A 19,932-nucleotide genomic window follows, 5' to 3' on the forward strand; every position below is an offset into this window, starting at 1 on the left:
GTGTGTGTGTGTGTGTGTGTGTGTGTGTGTGTAAGTTCATATATGAAATGACAATATTTCATATTACAAATGATAATGCCACCTCATCAAGCATGGATTAATGAAATCAATAAGTCTCTATTGGAAATTATAACAATACAGAATATGTATATATAAAGCACATACACATATTTGTTTTTATGTATTTATGTTTTTGTTTATTTGTAACACAGCTGTAGTTCGCTTTGATTTGCCTTATGTGCTAATGAGGATAATTCCCTGAGTTTGGATGTGGATGGATGTTTTTTTTAAATATTATATACAGTACCAGTTAAAAGTTTGGACACACCTTCTCATTCAATGGTTTTTCTTTATTTTTAAATATAATATTTCATACCATATGTATTTTCTTTTTGTATTCGTTATAGTATTGTGATTTTTTTTTAATATTATATACAGAACCAGTCAAAAGTTTGGACACACCTTCTCATTCAACTACTTTGAAGAATCTAAAATATAAAACATATTCTGGTTTGTTGAGCATTTGTTTGTTTACCACATAATTCCATATGTGTTCCTTCATAGTTTGGATGTCTTCAATATTAATCTACAATGTAGAAAAAAATAAAAATAAAAATAAAGAAAAACCATTGAATGAGAAGGTGTGTCCAAACTTTTGACTGGTACTGTATAATAAAGTAATTTCCTAAAATATGGCGGGATGCATTTATTTAAGATTTAATGGTGATTTATTGGCACATGAGGGTCAACCTCTGTTGCAACTATCTACTTCTTAGTAAGACATCGCTTTAAGCTCCATTTCCTTGATGTGGCAGTTCTCTGTTATTGGTCTAATGAAAGTCATTATACACATATATACTCACTCACTGGCAGATAACAAACTTCATGCACATAATGTGGCTCAAAAGCAAAGACATATGACCCACACATCCAAACAGATGCCAACCTCAAGGGAAATATCCTCATTAGCACATAAGGCAAATCAAAGAACTACAGCTGTGTTACAAATAAACAAAAACTTAAATATATAAAAAAAATATGTGTATGTGCTTTATATATACAGTACCAGTCAAAAGTTTGGACACACCTTCTCATTCAATGGTTTTTCTTTATTTTTATTTTTTTCTACATTGTAGATTAATACTGAAGACATCCAAACTATGAAGGAACACATATGGAATTATGTGGTAAACAAACAAATGCTCAACAAACCAGAATATGTTTTATATTTTAGATTCTTCAAAGTAGTTGAATGAGAAGGTGTGTCCAAACGTTTGACTGGTACTGTACACATATTTTTTTTATATATTTATGTTTTTGTTTATTTGTAACACAGCTGTAGCTCTGTATGTGCTAATGAGGATATTTCCCTTGAGGTTGGCATCTGTTTGGATGTGTGGGTCATATGTCTTTGCTTTTGAGCCACATTATGTGCATGAAGTTTGTTATCTGCCAGTGAGTGAGTATATATGTGTATAATGACTTTCATTAGACCAATAACAGAGAACTGCCACATCAAGGAAATGGAGCGTAAAGTGATGCCCTACTAAGAAGTAGATAGTTGCAACAGAGGTTGACCCTCATGTGCCAATAAATCACCATTAAATCTTAAATAAATGTATCCCGCCATATTTTAGGAAATTACTTTATTATACATGACTTTCCCCTTTTCTATGAGCATTTGCCAATATATTAATATGGCAACCTTGGACATCCACACTGGGAGCTCCAACTTAGTTAAAATAACTATAAATCCTTCAGGCCCTTTGCTAATATATACACAGCTACACCCTGTTTCCATCTCTTCAACCAAGTTTTTCAAAAACAGTCACAGTTCAGACTGTTAAGCCTGAAGCAATAAAAACCCCTCTCACCCTCAACTGTCCTTCCTGTAAATCTGTTTTTTTGAAAGTTCCTGGTTTAACATCTTGGAATTAATCAACACATTAAGCCTCTGAGGTCCTGTGTTTTTGGTAAATGTGAAACTTTTCTTCACAAAGTATGGTTCAGGACGACACGAGGAGTAATGTGCTTCGGTTCCAGCTTCAAGTAAAATAAATGAAACGTTCTTGTTCTCAGTTTTAATCTGTTACATTAATGTGTTACTACAGTCCAGCAGTGTTAGATTACAGCACATCAATACAAATGTCATCCACCTAGTTTCACATTTAAACTAATAAACTATTCAAGGTTGCTCCCCAACACTAATTTGAACTTGGAAACCAAATAATTTAGTTTTAAAGGAAGCAGACATGACAATTTGTGCTAATAAAGGAATTTGTTTCAGGAAAAAAATTAATTCCTTTTAGAAAATTCTGTATGTTTAAATGTTAATTCAATTTGCACATTTGTGAAGCATAAAAACAGGGAAAAAACACAAATGAAGTGAAGTAATACAATATATAGACATAAGATCTGTGTATAACAATAGTGTTATAATACTATACTAGTATAAGGAATGAGATTATCAATGATCCTTCTTTCAAACCCACTCTTATATCTGAAATCAGTTTTTTCTTCCTCTACAATTTATTTGATTTTGTTTCACTTTGTCATGTACAAATTATGAGTTTACAAGTTGTTCAGTGAGAGCTATCAATACAAGTATATTTATATAAGGGAAGTAGATGTATATCAATAGATCTGTGTGAGGAGAAAGACCCCCCAAGTACATTAAGTTTGTTCTTAACAACACTTTAATCCTCTGGATGTTTCTCAGGCTGAACTCAGCTTGTCCAGTGTTTTTCATTTAATCTGCAAAATCTCATCATCTCTCATTCACGTATAGGATTTCAACCTGAACCTTCTGGCAGGCTAATGTCAAGAAAACAAGTATTAAACACCGTAAATTGTCTGTGATTTCGCTCTCTGCCTGGTTCATTGCACATCTGTAGCTCAGTCAGGCTTCTCTGTGAGGTGTTTAACCCGATACGATCTGGACATTCACTGGATGTTTTGTGGCGATGGATAGGTTGAGCTGAAAATAATCAGATACACAGGGATGGAGCGATGTGTCTCCTCTCATGAAGAGCAGTCACCCTGGCAGCAACACTAACTGCCAGGAGGAGGCGCTTATCTCCCATTGTGCAGGAGGATGGAGGAGGAAGTGAATCAAAAACACACTGTGACTTATATGTCCCCTGTTATCAAAACCCAAAGCGTGTGCCTTTTATGATTTAGCTGCCCTGATATTACTGCCAGCTGCTCCCACATTATGAATGACAATGGAGTCCATTGCAACAGAGCTGAAAATACACTTTCAGAAAAACATAATAAAAAAGATGAAACCCACAGATATGACACGACTCATGCCGTTGTCAGATCAGGTCTTCAATTTGTCAAATAAACAATCTCAGCTGTTAAACTCAAACATTCGGAGTGTTGCTCAGTAAATCATACTGACAATAATGAAAGCTACACTTTGTTTTCTGGGAAGAAGGTCTTTTTTATTCACCCACTGACATGTTTATTTACAAGATGGATGGAGTCTTTATGATTATGGGGGAGGGCAACTGTATTATCAAAGTATAATTACCATAATCTGCAAGGTGAATTTGTTGTGAGGACGTGGAACAACACATTGTGATGCTTAAAGAAACTAAAAACGTTCTGTGTCACAAACAATTAGCCCTGAAGCTCTTTGAAATCTGGGCCTGAACTCACACAGCGTTTTCTATACTCTGAGTTTTTTGTATTTGTTTGATTCTAGTTTTATGTGTAAACCAAAAAATTCTAAATTAAGATGATCTTCCAGAGTGACTCCGGTCTGTAAAATGTTTGATTTGTTTTAAGTCACTCGTAGTTTTAGTCTTTTTTTTTCATGAATATTGTATTGCAGGATTGTTTCAACATCTTAGAATTAAGTGTTTTTGTGAAAGACAAAAAACATTTAGACAATAAATAACAATGTCTTAAATGATAGAAACATTTGTTTTAATTGCTATCCATACATATATGTTTGATTTTCATATATGTGTGTCCATAAAAGTAAACATTTCATCTGGTACAAAATATGATTGCAGCCTGAAACCTGGAGATGCAAACACACTGGTCCCATACTGCTGAGTAGAAGCAGTATAAACCTGCAGGCTGTGTCCTCTAGGGGTCGTACAGTTTGACAAACACTAGATTAGCCTCCGGCCAATGGTGATGCTCAGAAGATTATTCAAGCAGCATCTAAAAAAAGCTCTCCACTCAATGCAACACTCACTGAGTGTAAGTGAACACTTGCTGTGGAGTTGAGCCGCCTGTTGCATGCCATGGCCGCTTTATGCCGGATACTTCTCCTTTTATCTGGTAAGGGGATCTTTTTCACTTTATAGTGGAGCTCCAAGTAGTGAGGAAAGTTTTGAAAAGTCATTTTAAGGACACAGAGGGAGAGCAGCCAGGTGGCAGGAAGAGAACGTACTCCTGTTTGCAGAGTGATTCAGTGAAAGGGTTATTCTGAGGGAGCAAGTGCAAACAAACTCAACTGGCTTTGCTGCACAACATCTTTTACTTTTCACTTTTCTGCTTCATTTCAAATCTGAACCTGACTTTCTGGTGGAGGTGTGAGATGTGAGCAAGTGTAAGGTCAATTCTCAGAGTCCTATTTAATATATTTAATATATTTAATACCGAGGCTGTGTGCAGAAAGACAGGCATGCGGAGAAACAGACTGTAAATGGAACTCTTGTATTCCCTCAGTTGCAAGTTTATTAAGAACACCTTGTTAAATCTAATGCATAAAGGTCCTGCAATAAATCCTGATTTTACAGGTTATAATGTTCAGTTTTTGTTGAGGTACCCTCATTGATATGACTGGATTGGACAAAATAATGGAAACTATTATATATATTATACAATAAAGTTAAACTACGTCTTCCAAAATGATGAAAACGTTGAATAAACCCATCTCAATGAAAACTGAACATTACAACCATAAAGGTCGGATTTATGTTGTGCTAGACTGCATTGGTTTTATCTGTGTGTACCTAATAAACTGGCAAACTTGAGTGTATATGTGGAGAAAATAAAAGGAACACTTATCATTTAAATGCAAGACAAGTTTGTTTTATTGTGTCAAAGAGACAGCAGTTTCTATTATTGTGTCCACCCCGTATATCCCATATTACCGCAGAAAACACTCAGACAGATCTCTTTACTAAACAACATGGATGGGTGTGCAGAATCTCAGACTTGTTTACAAAATGAGAGATGAGTTTGTTCCTCCTCTTCCCTTCTTTATTTCCCTCTGCAGTGGCTGCGGCCTCTGCGGCGGCACACAGGACCCAGCGGACAAAAAGAGGGTTACTGGAGTTGGCAGGAGTCATCAAATGCAGCACGGGGAGATCCGCCCTGGCTTACATGATGTACGGATGCTACTGTGGACTTGGGGGTCAAGGTTGGCCCAAAGACAGGGCAGACTGGTGAGGCCCCCGGCTTTAATCACACTCTTCTCAAGAAAGTACGACACTCTCAGTGTTTTTCTTTTCTGTGTGCCAAAATGTATACAATCAGCTGACACTATATACGTCCCACCTATACATTATGTGATGCCAAAGATATAATTCAACACGCCACGGTGATGTTTAGCCCTCCACTCCACTCAGTCAGCCTCCTCCATCCTGATGGTGTACACACAGTTTCCGTTTCTGAATGAGTCGACCGAACCACAAATGCTGTGCCATGGGATGGAAGGAGGGAACCGTGTCCAAATCCAGCACACTCACATGCTCCAATGGGTACCCTCAAAATAGTTCCCGAAAATTCCACACCCAAATCCTAATTGCCGTCTCCTTCTTTTTTTCCTCCATCACCGCGAGACACCGAACCCCCTCAAACCAGTGAACTTCTAACTATCCGTTGTGAGAACCTCTGCCCTGCTTTAAAGATAGCCGTGGTGGGATTCAAACCACAGTGCTGTGACTACCCACCTACTGCTCTCTTGACCCTGCCTTGTCTAGAGTTCGCCCTTCAAAATGAAACATTTATCGTGCTGTCAATGTCTCTGTACGTAGGTGCTGCCACAGACATGATTGCTGTTATGGAGATGCAGAACGTCTTGGCTGCCAAACCAAAACAACCCAGTATCAGTGGACGTGTGAGGACAAGAAAGCTGAGTGTGGTAATGCATTTTTAATACTTATGTAGGCATGGATGGATCACTAAATAGGCCTTCCAGACACAGGCCCCAGGGCCCAAAGTGTCAGGGGCCCCTCTGGCCTTCGACCTACAAAATGTCACTCAAAGAAACACATTCCAACCAGGAAGAGACTAAGAATGACACATAAAAAAGACAACAATGAGACACAAATGACCACAAAGAGAGCAAACATCTAAAAGGAGATGCAAAACAGCTTCAAAGAAACACAAAGAGACTAACAGTAACTATGAAATGTGCGAAACAACCACAAAATGACATGAAGCAAAAACAAAGAGACTCAAAATGATTATAAATCACAAAATGAACACAGACACAAAAACATTTCAAAGAGATGCAAAATGACCACAAAGAGATGGGTAATGACTTGAAGACACACAACACCAACAAAAAGAGTCTAAACGGTCATAAAGTCTGTGTGTCTTGTTTCCGTCTAGGAGAGGGAAGATGGGGCATTTTGCATGTCTGTGCCCATTATCCCTTAATCTGCCAGTGTCTGCAGGCATAATATTTTGTTAATTTAAAATCAAGACAGCTGCTGCATTCATATTTTTAGTGATTTCACACTTAAATATGATGCTTTGTGTACCATGTGACCCACCATTACGGGGAAACCTTAAAGTGAGACACAGATCAGGCTGTGTGGGATCTACAAATATCCAGGAAAACAGTAAACGCAGTTTATTGGAGCTGAAAGACATGATGTTTTCAAACACATATTTAATGGTATTTTAAGCCCCCATAAAACCCAGTCATTTCCGTACATAAATAGCAACAGACTTAATTAGGTGTACATATTTAAGTACCATAATAGTGAGTTGTTTATGATATTCTTTAAATAAATAAATCTAAAATGAATTCATAATAACCACGATTACATTTCAGTAGCCATATGTCCCTTATTTTCAGAGAAACTGCAGCAAATGAACCGTTAGGAGGCAAAATGAATAAAGCTGGGCTTGTTTGTAAAACTAACATTCAAGTGTTCACAACAAATTACACGATGTTAATGAGAAAAAACACCGTTCTGTTTTTTGTTGCAGATGATTTGAAAGACAAATGTGAAAAGCTGCTGTGCAAGTGTGACAGAAACGCTGCCAGATGTTTGAGGAAAGCACCTTTCATCCGCAAATTTGCCCTTTGGCCTGATTTCCTCTGCGGTCACGAACACCCAATGTGTAATATTTACTGACACATATGAATGCATGTCTTCTGTGCCTATTGTAAATATAACATGCAACAGTAACAATGGTAATATCATACGTATTTGGCTTGTATCGTGTTGTTGTTTTTTATTGTCATCAGGCTCTTTTTATTAAATTGTGAAAGAATACAATGAGTTGTGCTAGGGGTAAAATAGTGTTGTGTTTTTGCAGACATTTTTTTATTGATTATGTTGTTCTAATAAAAGACAAAATGAAAACCTACATTTTGAGACACATATGGTGACTTCCTGGAACATTGTGAGGATAACAGCTGCAGTAGAATACCACAATGAGAAGGCAACTAGGGTCAAAGGTCAGAAGTTAATCAGCGAGGGAAAGATCAGATAGGCGCCCTCACAACACTGCTTTATCTGTATGAAAACTGGGCAGCAGGCTGGGCGTTGCCTGCCTTATAACTCCGATGTTGACTTTGGGTTTGTTTGACTACACTTCATCCATCTGGTTTTAAAGAAGCTTTTTTTTTTTTTTTTTTTTTTTTTTTTTAATCTTGTGCTCTAATAGGAAACCTGAGGTTTTCCTGCTTTTCTATTTTAAAGTCTGCTGTGAGACTTTTTCTTTCCATTTTCTCCGAAACCCACGAGTGAACGATTTTAGCTGTATTGTAATGTTGCATTGAGGTATTTCAGCCAGCTGAAAACTGGCAGTATCTCAACACAGTTACAGAGTGTTTCAGACTAATAAGTGAGAGTCACTAAACTGCTATTAAGTGATGTCATATACCCATAATAGCAGATTATGAACGCATGAGATCTCATTGGCTGTTCATCAATGTTTGTGTATGTAATAGATAACACTCAATTATATCGCCATATGTATAACTATCTTTGTATCTACCTATACATAGTTAGATATATGTCTATAGATAAATAGTGGCATGTATGAAACTTGTGAGGACTGGAATCGAGGACGTACAAAACTGGGAGATGGGAAAAGCCCCAGCAGATCCTCTTTTTGGCTATATTTAAATTCTATGTATTATCCTGCAGATGGCGCCAAATTCACAAATGTTAAACCTAATGTACACTGACCCAAAATGAACCCAGCATTTATTGGCAAACAGCCAAACAATTAAAGCGCTTTCACTTAATAATGATCACTGATATTAGGATTTAGATTTACGTCAAACTGATTTTATAAATTGAAGTTTTTTGTGATCTGTAATTGACTCTGGGTTTTATTGTTTTTCAGGCAGTAAATGAGTCTATTTTGGTCCACTGCTGTTGGTTTTGGTTTTGGCACGGGGACCTCCCTTCAGATCCAATCAGTGAGAGTCAGGACCTTAACTTCCCCTCTGACAGCCAGTAAACAGTATCACCAGCCCGGCTGTAATCACAGTAAACACAGCCCTCCCAGATGTTACTGCCCAAGTGAGGGTTAACACTCCTAAAGCTTCGCCCCTGAGGTCACACAGGAAACACACTTTCTGTGTTAAGTCAGTGCACCACTCGTGAGTGTGGACTGAAACGGGAGATGATGCCGTGGTGGTGCAGTGTCCAAAGTCCTGGACTGGAAATAAGTATCTGGGTCATGGCCCACAAACACTTGCCCGATTGTGTCCAACCTTCAGCGGGTAACAGCTCTGAAGTTATAGAAGTCATACGCTTCCATCCAAGAGGGAGGCTCAGAGTCCTACTTTCCTGTTTGAGTAATCTGTTCTAAATAAAAGAAGAATGTATGGTAACGCAATTAAAGCCTCAAATCAGAAGTCATGTCTGATAATATAAAGTATTAACGCAAGCACAGAGAGAAAGAAACGCACATGCCTTGTTTTTGTGGTGCTGAATTTGAAATTGACTTATTCATTATTTTCTCAGTTGGAGCACAGAATGAGTCACTACAGCAGCTGTTTGAGTTCACAAGACCAGAAACTGAAAAATGACCCCACAGTTGGCAGAACCCTCTTTTATTTAGCATTCCTGGTGGTTTAACGCAGGCTGTGCTTTCTCAAGCTAACATATTGTGATCTGCAAGGCCACAAAAGTAGTATTGCCGGTTTGCAGAGGAAACAGAGAACAGTTTGAACACTGTATTGATGTTTTCTCACTTGTGCAGTGTAGATTTCGCCAATTAGCATCATCCCACTGTCTGTTTTAAGCATCTTGTCTACACCTGCATGGGACTAAACCCTCTGTCTATTATTGCTGACTCATACATTGTAAAAGTTCACGCCGGCTGCAGCCAAAACACAAATCCTGGTTAAAAACTGACCTTATATTTCTGGAGCAGTGTGGCACTCTTGAGGAGATCTTGTGATTGAAGAAATCCCACATATGCATGACAGCATGGTTGTCACAATGAATGAGTGCATTCTTTAATCCCTGCTGTGTGATCTGACAGAACCTGTTCCAAGCTAATCGCGTTCTTTAATCAACTGTTTGGCTCCCCAGCTTAGAGCCAGATGGCCCACAATGAAGTCCTGGCTTAAACAGCTCCAAACATAAACAATAACAACCATGTGCAGAACAAAGTATGACTTCTTACCAGCAGAAGACCTGGATGCCTGTTTGGACTGCCTTTTTCAGAAAAAGGGCCATTTTGAATTGATTATGAAGGTTACGTTTATTAGGACACCACATTTCAAATTTAAATCTCCAACAGATCTGAAATTTTATTCCATTTATATGTAGGCAACTTGATTTGCAATCACTTCAAAAAACATTTTTATCCCATAATCAGTTCATCGTAGTTATATACGAGAGCATGTAACAAGAAGGCTTATAAAAAAACATCCACATCTGAGTTGAAATTATAATAATATGATAAAATCACAAATATTCTTCAGCAATTACCTTAAAGAGTACTAGCAAATCAGAGGCCATCCTGTACGGTCCCTCAGTCACGTTCATGTTACTTGTTCAACTGCCTACTGATGTACTGACTATGTTTTGTTTATTATTATAAAATTATTACTTTAAATGAGAACTTGAATGCTGTTGAATACATGATTTTGATGGGCTACAATGTCTCACATTTACTGTGTAAAAATCCATGTTGGGTTCAGAGTACTTCTGCCCACACAAACAAGGAAATCAATGTGTGTGCAGCCAACAGCAGACCTGGACCTGCTGCCAATATACACTGCATGTTACACGCTCCTTTGTTCTCCTTCTGCTATTTCAGTCTCCTTTGTGTGTTTCTTTCCCTTGTAAGACTCTTTTTATGTTTCAGGTGGCAGAGGAGACATTACATAAGAATTTATAAAGAAAGTCAAACACAAAGATAGAAAAAATAGTATGAATGATCAGGAATGAAGCTTTAGTCATTTATATACAAATGTATATATTCAAAGACATTTTAAACATACATTTTGAAGTAATGTTGTGAAAGCACAGCACCCATATGGCAGTTCTCCATCAGGTAAACGCTGTAAGCTGTCAGCACTGTAGCCGTTGTCTGCACTGTTAGCTGCTAACCACCGGCTCAATGATCTCCATATTGAGAGCTGAACGGAGGCAAAATATATGCTCTAAATTCTGTATAGAGAACCTTTAAAGGTACTGCACAAATGACTAATAATGTTATTTTATTCCATTAATATTTCAAGGGGAAGACATCATACCCGTAAGAGTGATGTGTTCAAGGACACAAGTATATAAGTGAAGGAACAGTAACAAATATGCTGCACAAAATCTGTACACAATTGAGCAGCTAATTTACATGGCAATATAAGATATCTAGGCCTGTACTTAATGCTGATATATAATATTGTTTTATAAAGAATAGTGTGGGCATCAACTATATTACCTTCTGATTCCACGAAGTATTCAAATTCACAGTTTTTTATAAGTTGTTAAAAAAAGGGAAATGATGAGAAATATGGTCAAACAGAGTCAAATATTCTTAGAATGAAGACTAAAGTTTAAACTTGTGCTTGTAGTGACCCCATCTGGCCAATTAGCTCCAGATTTCCAGGTATAAATGCCGTTTTGCTTATTCTGCACATTTCCTTCAATGTATTGTTTCCTAATTGGAAGGACAGATCTTATTCTCCTCTTTTTTTAACCAGCTTTGGGAAGATAGATTCAACGAGGACACACAAAGCCCCCACCTGTGCCCAGAAAACACAGAGAAAAGGCAGTAAAAGTTTGATCATTAAAACATAAGGAATGCAGACACGTATTCAGTTTCTATATCTGGAGTTTAAATAGAAGCTGTGAAAAGTAAAACTATTTAGAAGGGTCCTGATAATTGCTTTGCTAATATTGTTGGAGGAAATGTTATGCGACACACTCATTTCCACTAATGTGTCACATGCTTACGTAGGTATACGTATACGTTTGTGGTAAAAGTTATTTTGAGATGACATTCTCCTTTAGTTAAAACCCTCCCTAGATCTGTTTGACCAACTTTAACTAAATAATAATATCAGCAAACGTTGATTGATTTTAGAAATATTTTAGCTTTCACCATCCGTCAGGTAATCTATGAAAAGCTCAGTGGCAGCAAATCCATCAGGGGAAGAAAAAACTATAGAAATAAAGATTTTCTCACTATTCACAAGAAATCACGTTGGTTACCATGGAAATGAGCTGCTGGCACTGCACTCTTAGATGTCAATCAGGATGGCCTTGACTTACTCAATGCATGAGTAATTTTTCTCTGCTAACGTAAAATATCTGTGTGTTTACATAGTAACAGCTGCTCACTGTTTTGATCTTATTTTCAATTACCAAGGTACTGACTTGTGTGCTACATGCAGCATTTCATGTGACAGTGATTGGACTTCATCCACCAGTGAAGCCCTGTGAATGCTGCTGACTAAGGTTTATCTAAAACCCCCGCAGCAGCAGCAGCTTCCAGTGGTTTCCTTCCTGCGTCTGTTTACAAAGAGAGAGATAACGTGATGATACGCCGCAGTCTGGACCAGATATGAATCATTGATGCTGCAACATGGAGCGTTACCGGGGAAACTGTACCAGTATGATTAGTGTCAGCTGAGTATGCATGATTATAGTGAAGTTATTAAAGTGTGATGTGGGTAAAAACACTATTAAATCACATTAGATGACATTCTGATGAATGCACACAGAAACTGTTGATTGATGCAGACTTGGCAAAAATTAGAGCAGGTGGGTTTTAAATGCAATCATATGTTCTAGGTTGAAAAGAGAACCTTCTAATGACAATATAGAAATATGGTCAATGGCATAAATGAATAAATACAATATTATTATTATTGTACTATTAGATGATTAAGCATGAATTACTGAATGTATAAATCACCATGACATGAAAAGACAGTTAATACACACATTAAAAAACTAAAAGCCCACTGACATGTATTTAATAGAATTCGTAATTCTTCAGCACTAAATCTAGGCATTTAGAAATCAGAATCAGTGTTGTGTTTGCTAAGATACATTATTTTACCAGAGTTGATCTGGAGGCGGTTCCGCCGGCACCATCCTATGAAGTCCTGGTTCAGTTCTCTGACAATAACATGACAATAAAAACCTGTGCAATACATTACACATTACACTGTGCAATAATAGTTAAAAAAGTTAAAAATAGTTAAAATAGTTGTTGTTTTTTTCTCTGTCTGTAAATATAATATTTCAGTTGTTGTTTTTTCTACTGTTTTTTTTATTGCTTATTTATAATACTTGTTTTATTTCTTTTTATTTTAGTATTTTTTATTTTTTATCTTGTCTTCTTCTACTATGTCTCTTGTGTGCACTTTACTCTACGCTGCTGTAAGCCTGCAAATTTCCCTGCTGCGGGACTAATAAAGCATTATCTTATCTTATCTTATCTTATTCATGATTTAGAAATCAGAATCAGTGTTGTGTTTGCTAAGATACATTATATGAAAAAAGATGAAACTACAGTAGAAAGTATGGACATAAAAATATGAATAAAGTGACAGTCTGCGTTATTGTTGGTTTAGCTTTCAGCTTTTCTTAGTGACAGCTGTCGGTGCATGTGAATTCAACATTGCATTGTATGCATTAACTTTAAATCTAACACAGATCAGTACAGCATTGTATTTGTCTACAGCGGAATGGGCTATCTTGCTTTGTACAAAAGGCACGGACGGGGTTCGAACCCGCGATCTTCGGTTTACGAGACCGACGCCTTACCACTTGGCCACCGCGCCTGCGCTGACTCCACCGTCTCTATCAGTTTAGTATATACGTCAACTGCGAGTTGTGTGTGTGTGTGTGTGTGTGTATGACGTTTTGTTATGGATAGATAGTTTTAACCTTTATCCTTTACGTACTTGAGACTCGCCGTACCCAACATACACATGAACCATATGTGCTAATGAAATATGCTAACTGAAGGGCTATAGATGTAATACTGTCATGTGACCACAAGAGGGGGATGTAATCTTCCATGTGTGAACAGCATGTGACTATCTTTTGCAGATTTCAGCAAGCAGAGGTCTCTGCTCTCCTACTTCCATTGTTAACAGCAAAGAAGCACAAATAAGCACAAAGAAGGTGAGAGCTCACTCTTTGCAGGCTTCACTCTATGCATTTGGTGATTTCAATTAATAGAAGTGACCTACAATGAACCTACTGAGAAAGGAAACAGTGTAGACAATGCTACCTACAAGCTGTAATGATTACCACTGAATGAAATCCACTGCAGTCATCTGCACATGTAAGAAAACAGGAAAATGTGCAAAGTTGAGAATTTGTTCAATAGTTCAATTCCATGGGAGCTTAAATTCACGACAATCTACCCAATGCATTTCATCATGTCTTGTACACAAGGCTGATAGAGGAAGGGGATTTAGACACTTAAGTGATATGACCATCAGTTTTTGAGATACCTCAGTAATGCATCATCACAATCGATAAAACAATAAATGCATGTCCACGTTTTAACAACTGGATATGTTGGTCTAACAGAAGTGTTAGAGAAAAGGTCAGCAGGTCACCGTTATCACCAGGAATCTTCTATCAATACCCAAACTAAATGTAATGGCAATCGGTGCAGTACTGTCAAAATATTTTGTTCTGAATCAGCATTGAACAGACTGAGAATGAGCTGGCATAGCTAATAACTATGAGAACCAGTAGGTTGCTTGTAATTCGTCTCTAAGCAATACAATATGCATGAAGCCAGACTGCAGCTTTTCAATGTCTCTCTTTTTAAAAACATCAAAGATGAATGCTTGCCTGAGGGGCTTCTTTTTTTTTTTCTTTGGATCAGATATCCTAGAGGCTGTTTGAAAAATGAATAAGACTCATTTCCATTGGGAATGAGTTAGCAGTGAGAATCACAGATGTGGAGTGTTCACCTTGACCTGTTTATAGCGAGTCGTCAGCACAAAGACCAAAAGACGGGGGCTTCTCTTGAATAAACCACATAGGTTGATTTAATTCAGAGCGCCTTTAAATGTAACTGTTGCTCTGAAAGTCCAGGCATGCTTATTATTCCATCTGTTCGAAACTTTTAACTAAAAATATTGTTTCTTAGATTGCATTTATGATGACGATTTGCAGATACATGCTACATCCCCAAGTCCTAAAGGTTTGGGGGGAAAGTGTGAATGCTGACTGTTGAGCTGTGATCCTTCTAGGGAATGAATGTTTATTTTTCTCTGTTATTTAGGATTTAGGCGCTTTGTGTCCTTAAGACGAACCATCATCCAGCAAAATGTAACCATCTTAAAAGCAAGATACATCAATGATAAAACAGGATAAGCATCCTTGAGTTGATCTGGTTGATTTTAAATAGCTGAAGGTGCTTATTGTTTATTTCATAATATCACATGGAATTGTTTATTTGAGTAGCTCTGCTTTTTTTTTTCTTTTTTTTCTTATCATAAACCCCTTAGACATCACAACCTGAGAGATACAATATGTTCCAGTCAGAGATCACATGGATCTGGGGCATTTTGTGTTCATGTGGCGAACACCAAGCAGCCCGCTCCCTGAGAGAATAAGTAGTATTACTGTAGCAATCTGTTTAATTATTTATCAGTCTATTGCTTTGAACAATCATCTTATTTTGCTGTGCTTGTGCAGGAATACCCCTGTGCCCAGAATGTGTGAGAATATATATATATTTTAAAAGACACGTTTTTTTTCTTTGTACAGAGATGCTCTTTTCTCATGTAAACAAGAGTGAGACTCACATACATGTTATATCTCTGAATTCTGATTACTGACCAGCAAAATGACATGCTGCACTTATCTAGCAAGCCTCCTCTGGCTGCCTTATATACAGTATATCTAAGCATGTGAGCGTTGTAAGCTTGAATTTATATGATTACTGGGTGTTAAACCTGCTAAAACACTTCGGAACATATCACAAATATTCAAATGGAAGCTAATGAGGAAATGACCACAACTCTGACTCTTAGCTCATAACATGACATCACAGCCGAACCCCCTAGCAACCTCAGCTGCATGCTCTGTAACATTACCTCGGCAGGTATAGTCCCATTGTGAAATTGCTCTAAATCCACTAAATTGTATTATTTTCTGGCCGATACTATTGTATTCTTTCATTTAAGATTGCAGCAATCATTGTTAAATTTGTTGTCCAAGTTAAACGGATGTTGTTCAGCTACATTTGGACAGAGCCAGACGTTAAATGTTTAGTCGTTTACCGTAAAGTAACAATCATGAAAAGTTGTGACGTTAATGTTAGTTATCAATCCTCTCTCGGCAATGCTTATGTTAGCATGACTTCCCACTGACATGTTTGTTCAAATGTATTATTTATTTGATTTAATTTTTGTATTGTTGGAGGAAACTTAACTATTTTCTTGGACCAGCCTGAGGCAAATATTGACACACCATCTTAAACTTGATGGGAATTATTTAGATAAACTGGTATTCTGTGCTGTGGAACGTTTTGCTTCAGTGCTACAAAACTATCATAGTAATTTACTGTATACATTCCCAAGCCCACCATCTTAACTAAAATATATTTTTTTCGAACTGAAAGAAATAAAATATTTATAATTTAAAGAAATAGCTAGAAATATTTGTTATGATACTGTGCAATATACACATTTTTCCTTATTCATATAAATAACAGATCAGGCATCCTTTTTTAGAGTTATTATATGTTTTGAAGAGCTCCATCCCTTTGGCATCATGATGTCTCATGATCTCACTCCTGCTAGTCTTTTTTGTCCAAATATATTTTTTAATATTAACTCACCTGCATGCCTGTGTGATGACTAGTTAAAATCTGCAAACAAAATGTGTTTAAATGCATCACAATCCAGACAAATGCAAGTGGCAGCCAAACGCTGTGGGTCTTTGCTGGTGCAGTGTGAGGAGAAAATTGGTCATTGTGAGAGGGGTATGCTGGATCTGACCCGGGCTACAACCAGACGTGCAAGTGTGAAATCCAGTTGAAAGGTAAGCAACTGATAAAGCTACACAACAAAAGCAATATCATCTCTCCCCCTCTCGCCAAAATTTCTTTTCATCCATCTTTGTATCCTCCTTTCTTTGCATTCATCTCCTCGTTCACTGGGCTATTTCAAAACTTTATACAGCAGATAGATGTACGTTTTAATAAAATATCACAAAGTGAAGCAGTTAGTTGAAAACCCTTTGGGTCTGAAATGTGTAATGTCTATGCACTGCTTAATTTATGTTTCTCTTTTTTCCTGTTGCTTAATGTATACGGAGCAATTAGGTGCACATCACTCATGCCTGTTGGGTCTGTTACCATAGCTACAATACGGTTGTGCAGACAATCATCTGGTCCTTGTTTCCTCCAATAGGGTCGCACGGCTGGAGCTGGAATATAAAGTAAAGATGCTCATCTTTCTGCAACACACAAGTAAGAATCAGAAACAGGTTCATGAGTATGAGAAAGTCTTGCAGAGTGGCAGGCAGGGGACTGCGCCCAGTCATGGCGGACCACAGAAACAAGATCCGACGAGCCACACAGCAGGAGAGGAAGGTGAGAGCATCTACCATTTTGAAATTCAACTCCTCTTATTGTCAGCTGAAAGAGTTTGGCGGAACAAAACAGTGACAGTAAACAAGAAACGCCTTTGCATTCAGGCTTTGAACGCAAAAAGGGACCAGGAGGAACAAAAAGGAAGTGTCACTTTAAATGAAATGCATTATTTGGATGAATGCAGAGAGACGGTCTGCTTATACTTATAAATGTGGTCCGAGGCTGCTTAGGTCACAGCTAGTTACAATTGGTGAGATAAAAGTCTTCCAGCTGAGCTTTGTTTAGAAGGAAGGTGTTGTTTTTTAGGTTACATACGATGGGACAGTTGGAGATGAGAAAAAATATCAAACCAGTGTTTTTCTTTAAATGATAAGATTTTGTAGTATATCAATATATACATTTGAAACTAGTTATACAAATGTGGCCTCAATCAAAGAGAGCCCCAAATCTCATCAATCAGAACATCTGAAGAAAAGATGCGTTCAGGGACAATTATGGAGGAGCTTTGAGACCAGGCTTGTTTAAATCAAAGGCCCGAGAGCTGAAATATTTTTTTTGCAGGCTATCTGTATCCTTCTGAGAAAAAATAAATGTGGTCAGTTAATCTGCGGCTTGGAAAAGGACAACAGCCAATGCAGCATGTTCAAGCTGCCCCCCTACTGGGCGGCCCATGAGCCTGTCGATATTGTGGTTTGATGTTGGATGGAAAATAAGAACCCCCCACAACAAACAGAGAGGGCTGGAACAGAGAGACTGGAACAGAGAAAGAGAGGGTAGAAAGGGAAGAACCATCGACAGATGGACTCTGTTGTGATTAAAGATGGCGGCAGTCTTTACTGCAGACTACGAAGGACGATACTCGATTCATAGAAAAGCGGTGGGAGTAGTCTGCGATCCAACACAACAAAACCAAGAACCACACAGTGAGGTAAACCAGCAGGTATGATGTCTGCTTTTGAATCTCTGAGGATGAAAACCACGGTTACCAGGAACTTTCCATTGTGTTGTTTATCGCTCTATTATGTCTGTTATCGTTTTTCATGTCAGTGCCATACTGGTTTTGTTGTGTCCTCCCTTTCGTCAAAACCGGAGCACATCATTTGATTTGACCAGTGAATGTGCATCCCATGACCAGACTACTGAAGACCCCGATAGACTGAACGCTTAAATTAATTAGAATTTTTATTCAAGCCAGCAGATGTCTGGCAACGTACTTTCGCCATTTGGAACATGGTTACGGATGTATGTCTTTGTATTATATCACCATAGGAAATACGGGCCTTTTTTTTAATACGATTTTTCCCTTCTTGTGGGAATATGGTGCTCTGTGAGCTATAATATGCAGCAAAATAAACTCAAGTCTGAAAATTGCTCAATCCTCTGTGCCTAATCCACTCCATGGCTTGTTAGTCATGATATATTCAGCCAGGACAAAGGACATCAGCAGGACTCCAGAATACATTTTCTGACAGTCTTTTGATATTACTCTTTCATTTCAGAACTTAAAACAGACAGCGAATAACTTTAATATGCCTGACACATTTTTATTTAAACCCTCTTATCTATAATAACTTGGTCAATTATATCAACGGATTTGAGTATCTCAATTTAGTCCATACGCAGCGTGTATGTTTTCCATTTTTTAGTGTTAGGCTTAATAGATGTCTCGTCTTGCATGTTGTTTCTTTTGTTCTTCTTAACTTTTATTGAATTCTTTGAAGACAGCCAGTTCGAAATAAAAGTCTCCATTGTGTGCACTCCGAATGGGAGCATTCATTTATACATCTTAATGGGCTTTTGTTCATCAGAGAGTCTTCAGCAGAGATAAGCCTATTTCAGCCAAGGCCTACTAGGGAGTCTAAATCCACACTGACAGGTGGAACAAAAGGCGACTGAAAGGACTGAATTGGGGAACATGAAGTTGTCCTCTGCTAACACTTAACTGCATTTTTGAGTTTTTAAAATATATTGCTAAAACATCAGTATAATTCCTGATCAGAAACTCAAATAATTTGAACATCTTTTTTTAGGATCCATGAATATAATATATATATTTTTTTTTACATGCTCGAGAATTTGCATTTGTCTGTAATCAGAAAATAATATCACTGATCAATGGACACGTAAAAAACAAACACATAACTGTCATTTAAAGCTTTTAAAAAGTGCATTTCTTCTACAATTCGGACACAAAATACTTATTTTACATCTGCTTAGCTGATTTAACAAATAGCCCGGTCTGGTTCATACAGTCATAGAGCTGAAAATGTCTTCTTTTGTTCCTCTGTCTGCTGAGCAGCTCCACGGGGCCAGTAGCTGAAGGGCTTCTTGTTTGTAGTTGCTGAGAAATGGAAGAATATTTTTCCTTCACCTTCCACACCCAGACGTTTCTAGCTGTTCAAGTGATTCAGTTTAAACACCTTGTGGTCACATAACCTCTTGCTCTTCCATCACTAAAACCTTTTATTACTGAAGTTTTCTGGAAAAACGTTTGTTAATGTAGTTTTTCAAATAGGATGCCTTTAGAAGAAGAAATGCATTATCATTTGATAAAGTGATACAAGGGGAAAACATCTTAAGTTATCATAGTGCTAATAAAGCTTTACAGAATGGATAAATGCACTGTCAAAGCTGTTTTTGTCATTCAGGTCTGTGTACTCACAGCTTTTTCTTTGCTGATAA

The 19,932-nt window shown here is 37.6% G+C and overlaps 1 protein-coding gene and 1 non-coding gene across 2 annotated transcripts; one reads left to right on the plus strand and one right to left on the minus strand.

Moving 5' to 3' along the window:
• Positions 1-4,225: 4,225 nt before the first annotated feature.
• On the plus strand, positions 4,226-7,569 carry pla2g10 (phospholipase A2 group X). Its single transcript, XM_054607622.1, has 4 exons — positions 4,226-4,296; positions 5,240-5,408; positions 6,000-6,106; positions 7,186-7,569. Exons 1-4 carry the CDS (start codon positions 4,260-4,262, stop codon positions 7,332-7,334), a joined length of 462 nt encoding a protein of 153 aa, XP_054463597.1. The 5' UTR covers positions 4,226-4,259; the 3' UTR covers positions 7,335-7,569.
• A 5,824-nt stretch (positions 7,570-13,393) lies between these two features.
• Positions 13,394-13,465, minus strand: trnat-cgu (transfer RNA threonine (anticodon CGU)). The gene has a single exon. It is a non-coding gene; the product is annotated as a tRNA-Thr (tRNA).
• Positions 13,466-19,932: the final 6,467 nt, after the last annotated feature.

Source organism: Anoplopoma fimbria, chromosome 11 (genome assembly GCF_027596085.1).
Source record: "Anoplopoma fimbria isolate UVic2021 breed Golden Eagle Sablefish chromosome 11, Afim_UVic_2022, whole genome shotgun sequence".
NCBI classification, from domain to species: domain Eukaryota; kingdom Metazoa; phylum Chordata; class Actinopteri; order Perciformes; family Anoplopomatidae; genus Anoplopoma; species Anoplopoma fimbria.

Coding starts and splice junctions, on each gene's coding strand:
- pla2g10 (XM_054607622.1), top strand. CDS start 4,260: ATGGCCGCTTTATGCCGGATACTTCTCCTTTTATCTG. Junction 5,409..5,999: donor CCCAAAGACAGGGCAGACTG/GTGAGGCCCCCG, acceptor CTCTGTACGTAG/GTGCTGCCACAGACATGATT. Junction 6,107..7,185: donor GGACAAGAAAGCTGAGTGTG/GTAATGCATTTT, acceptor TTTTTGTTGCAG/ATGATTTGAAAGACAAATGT.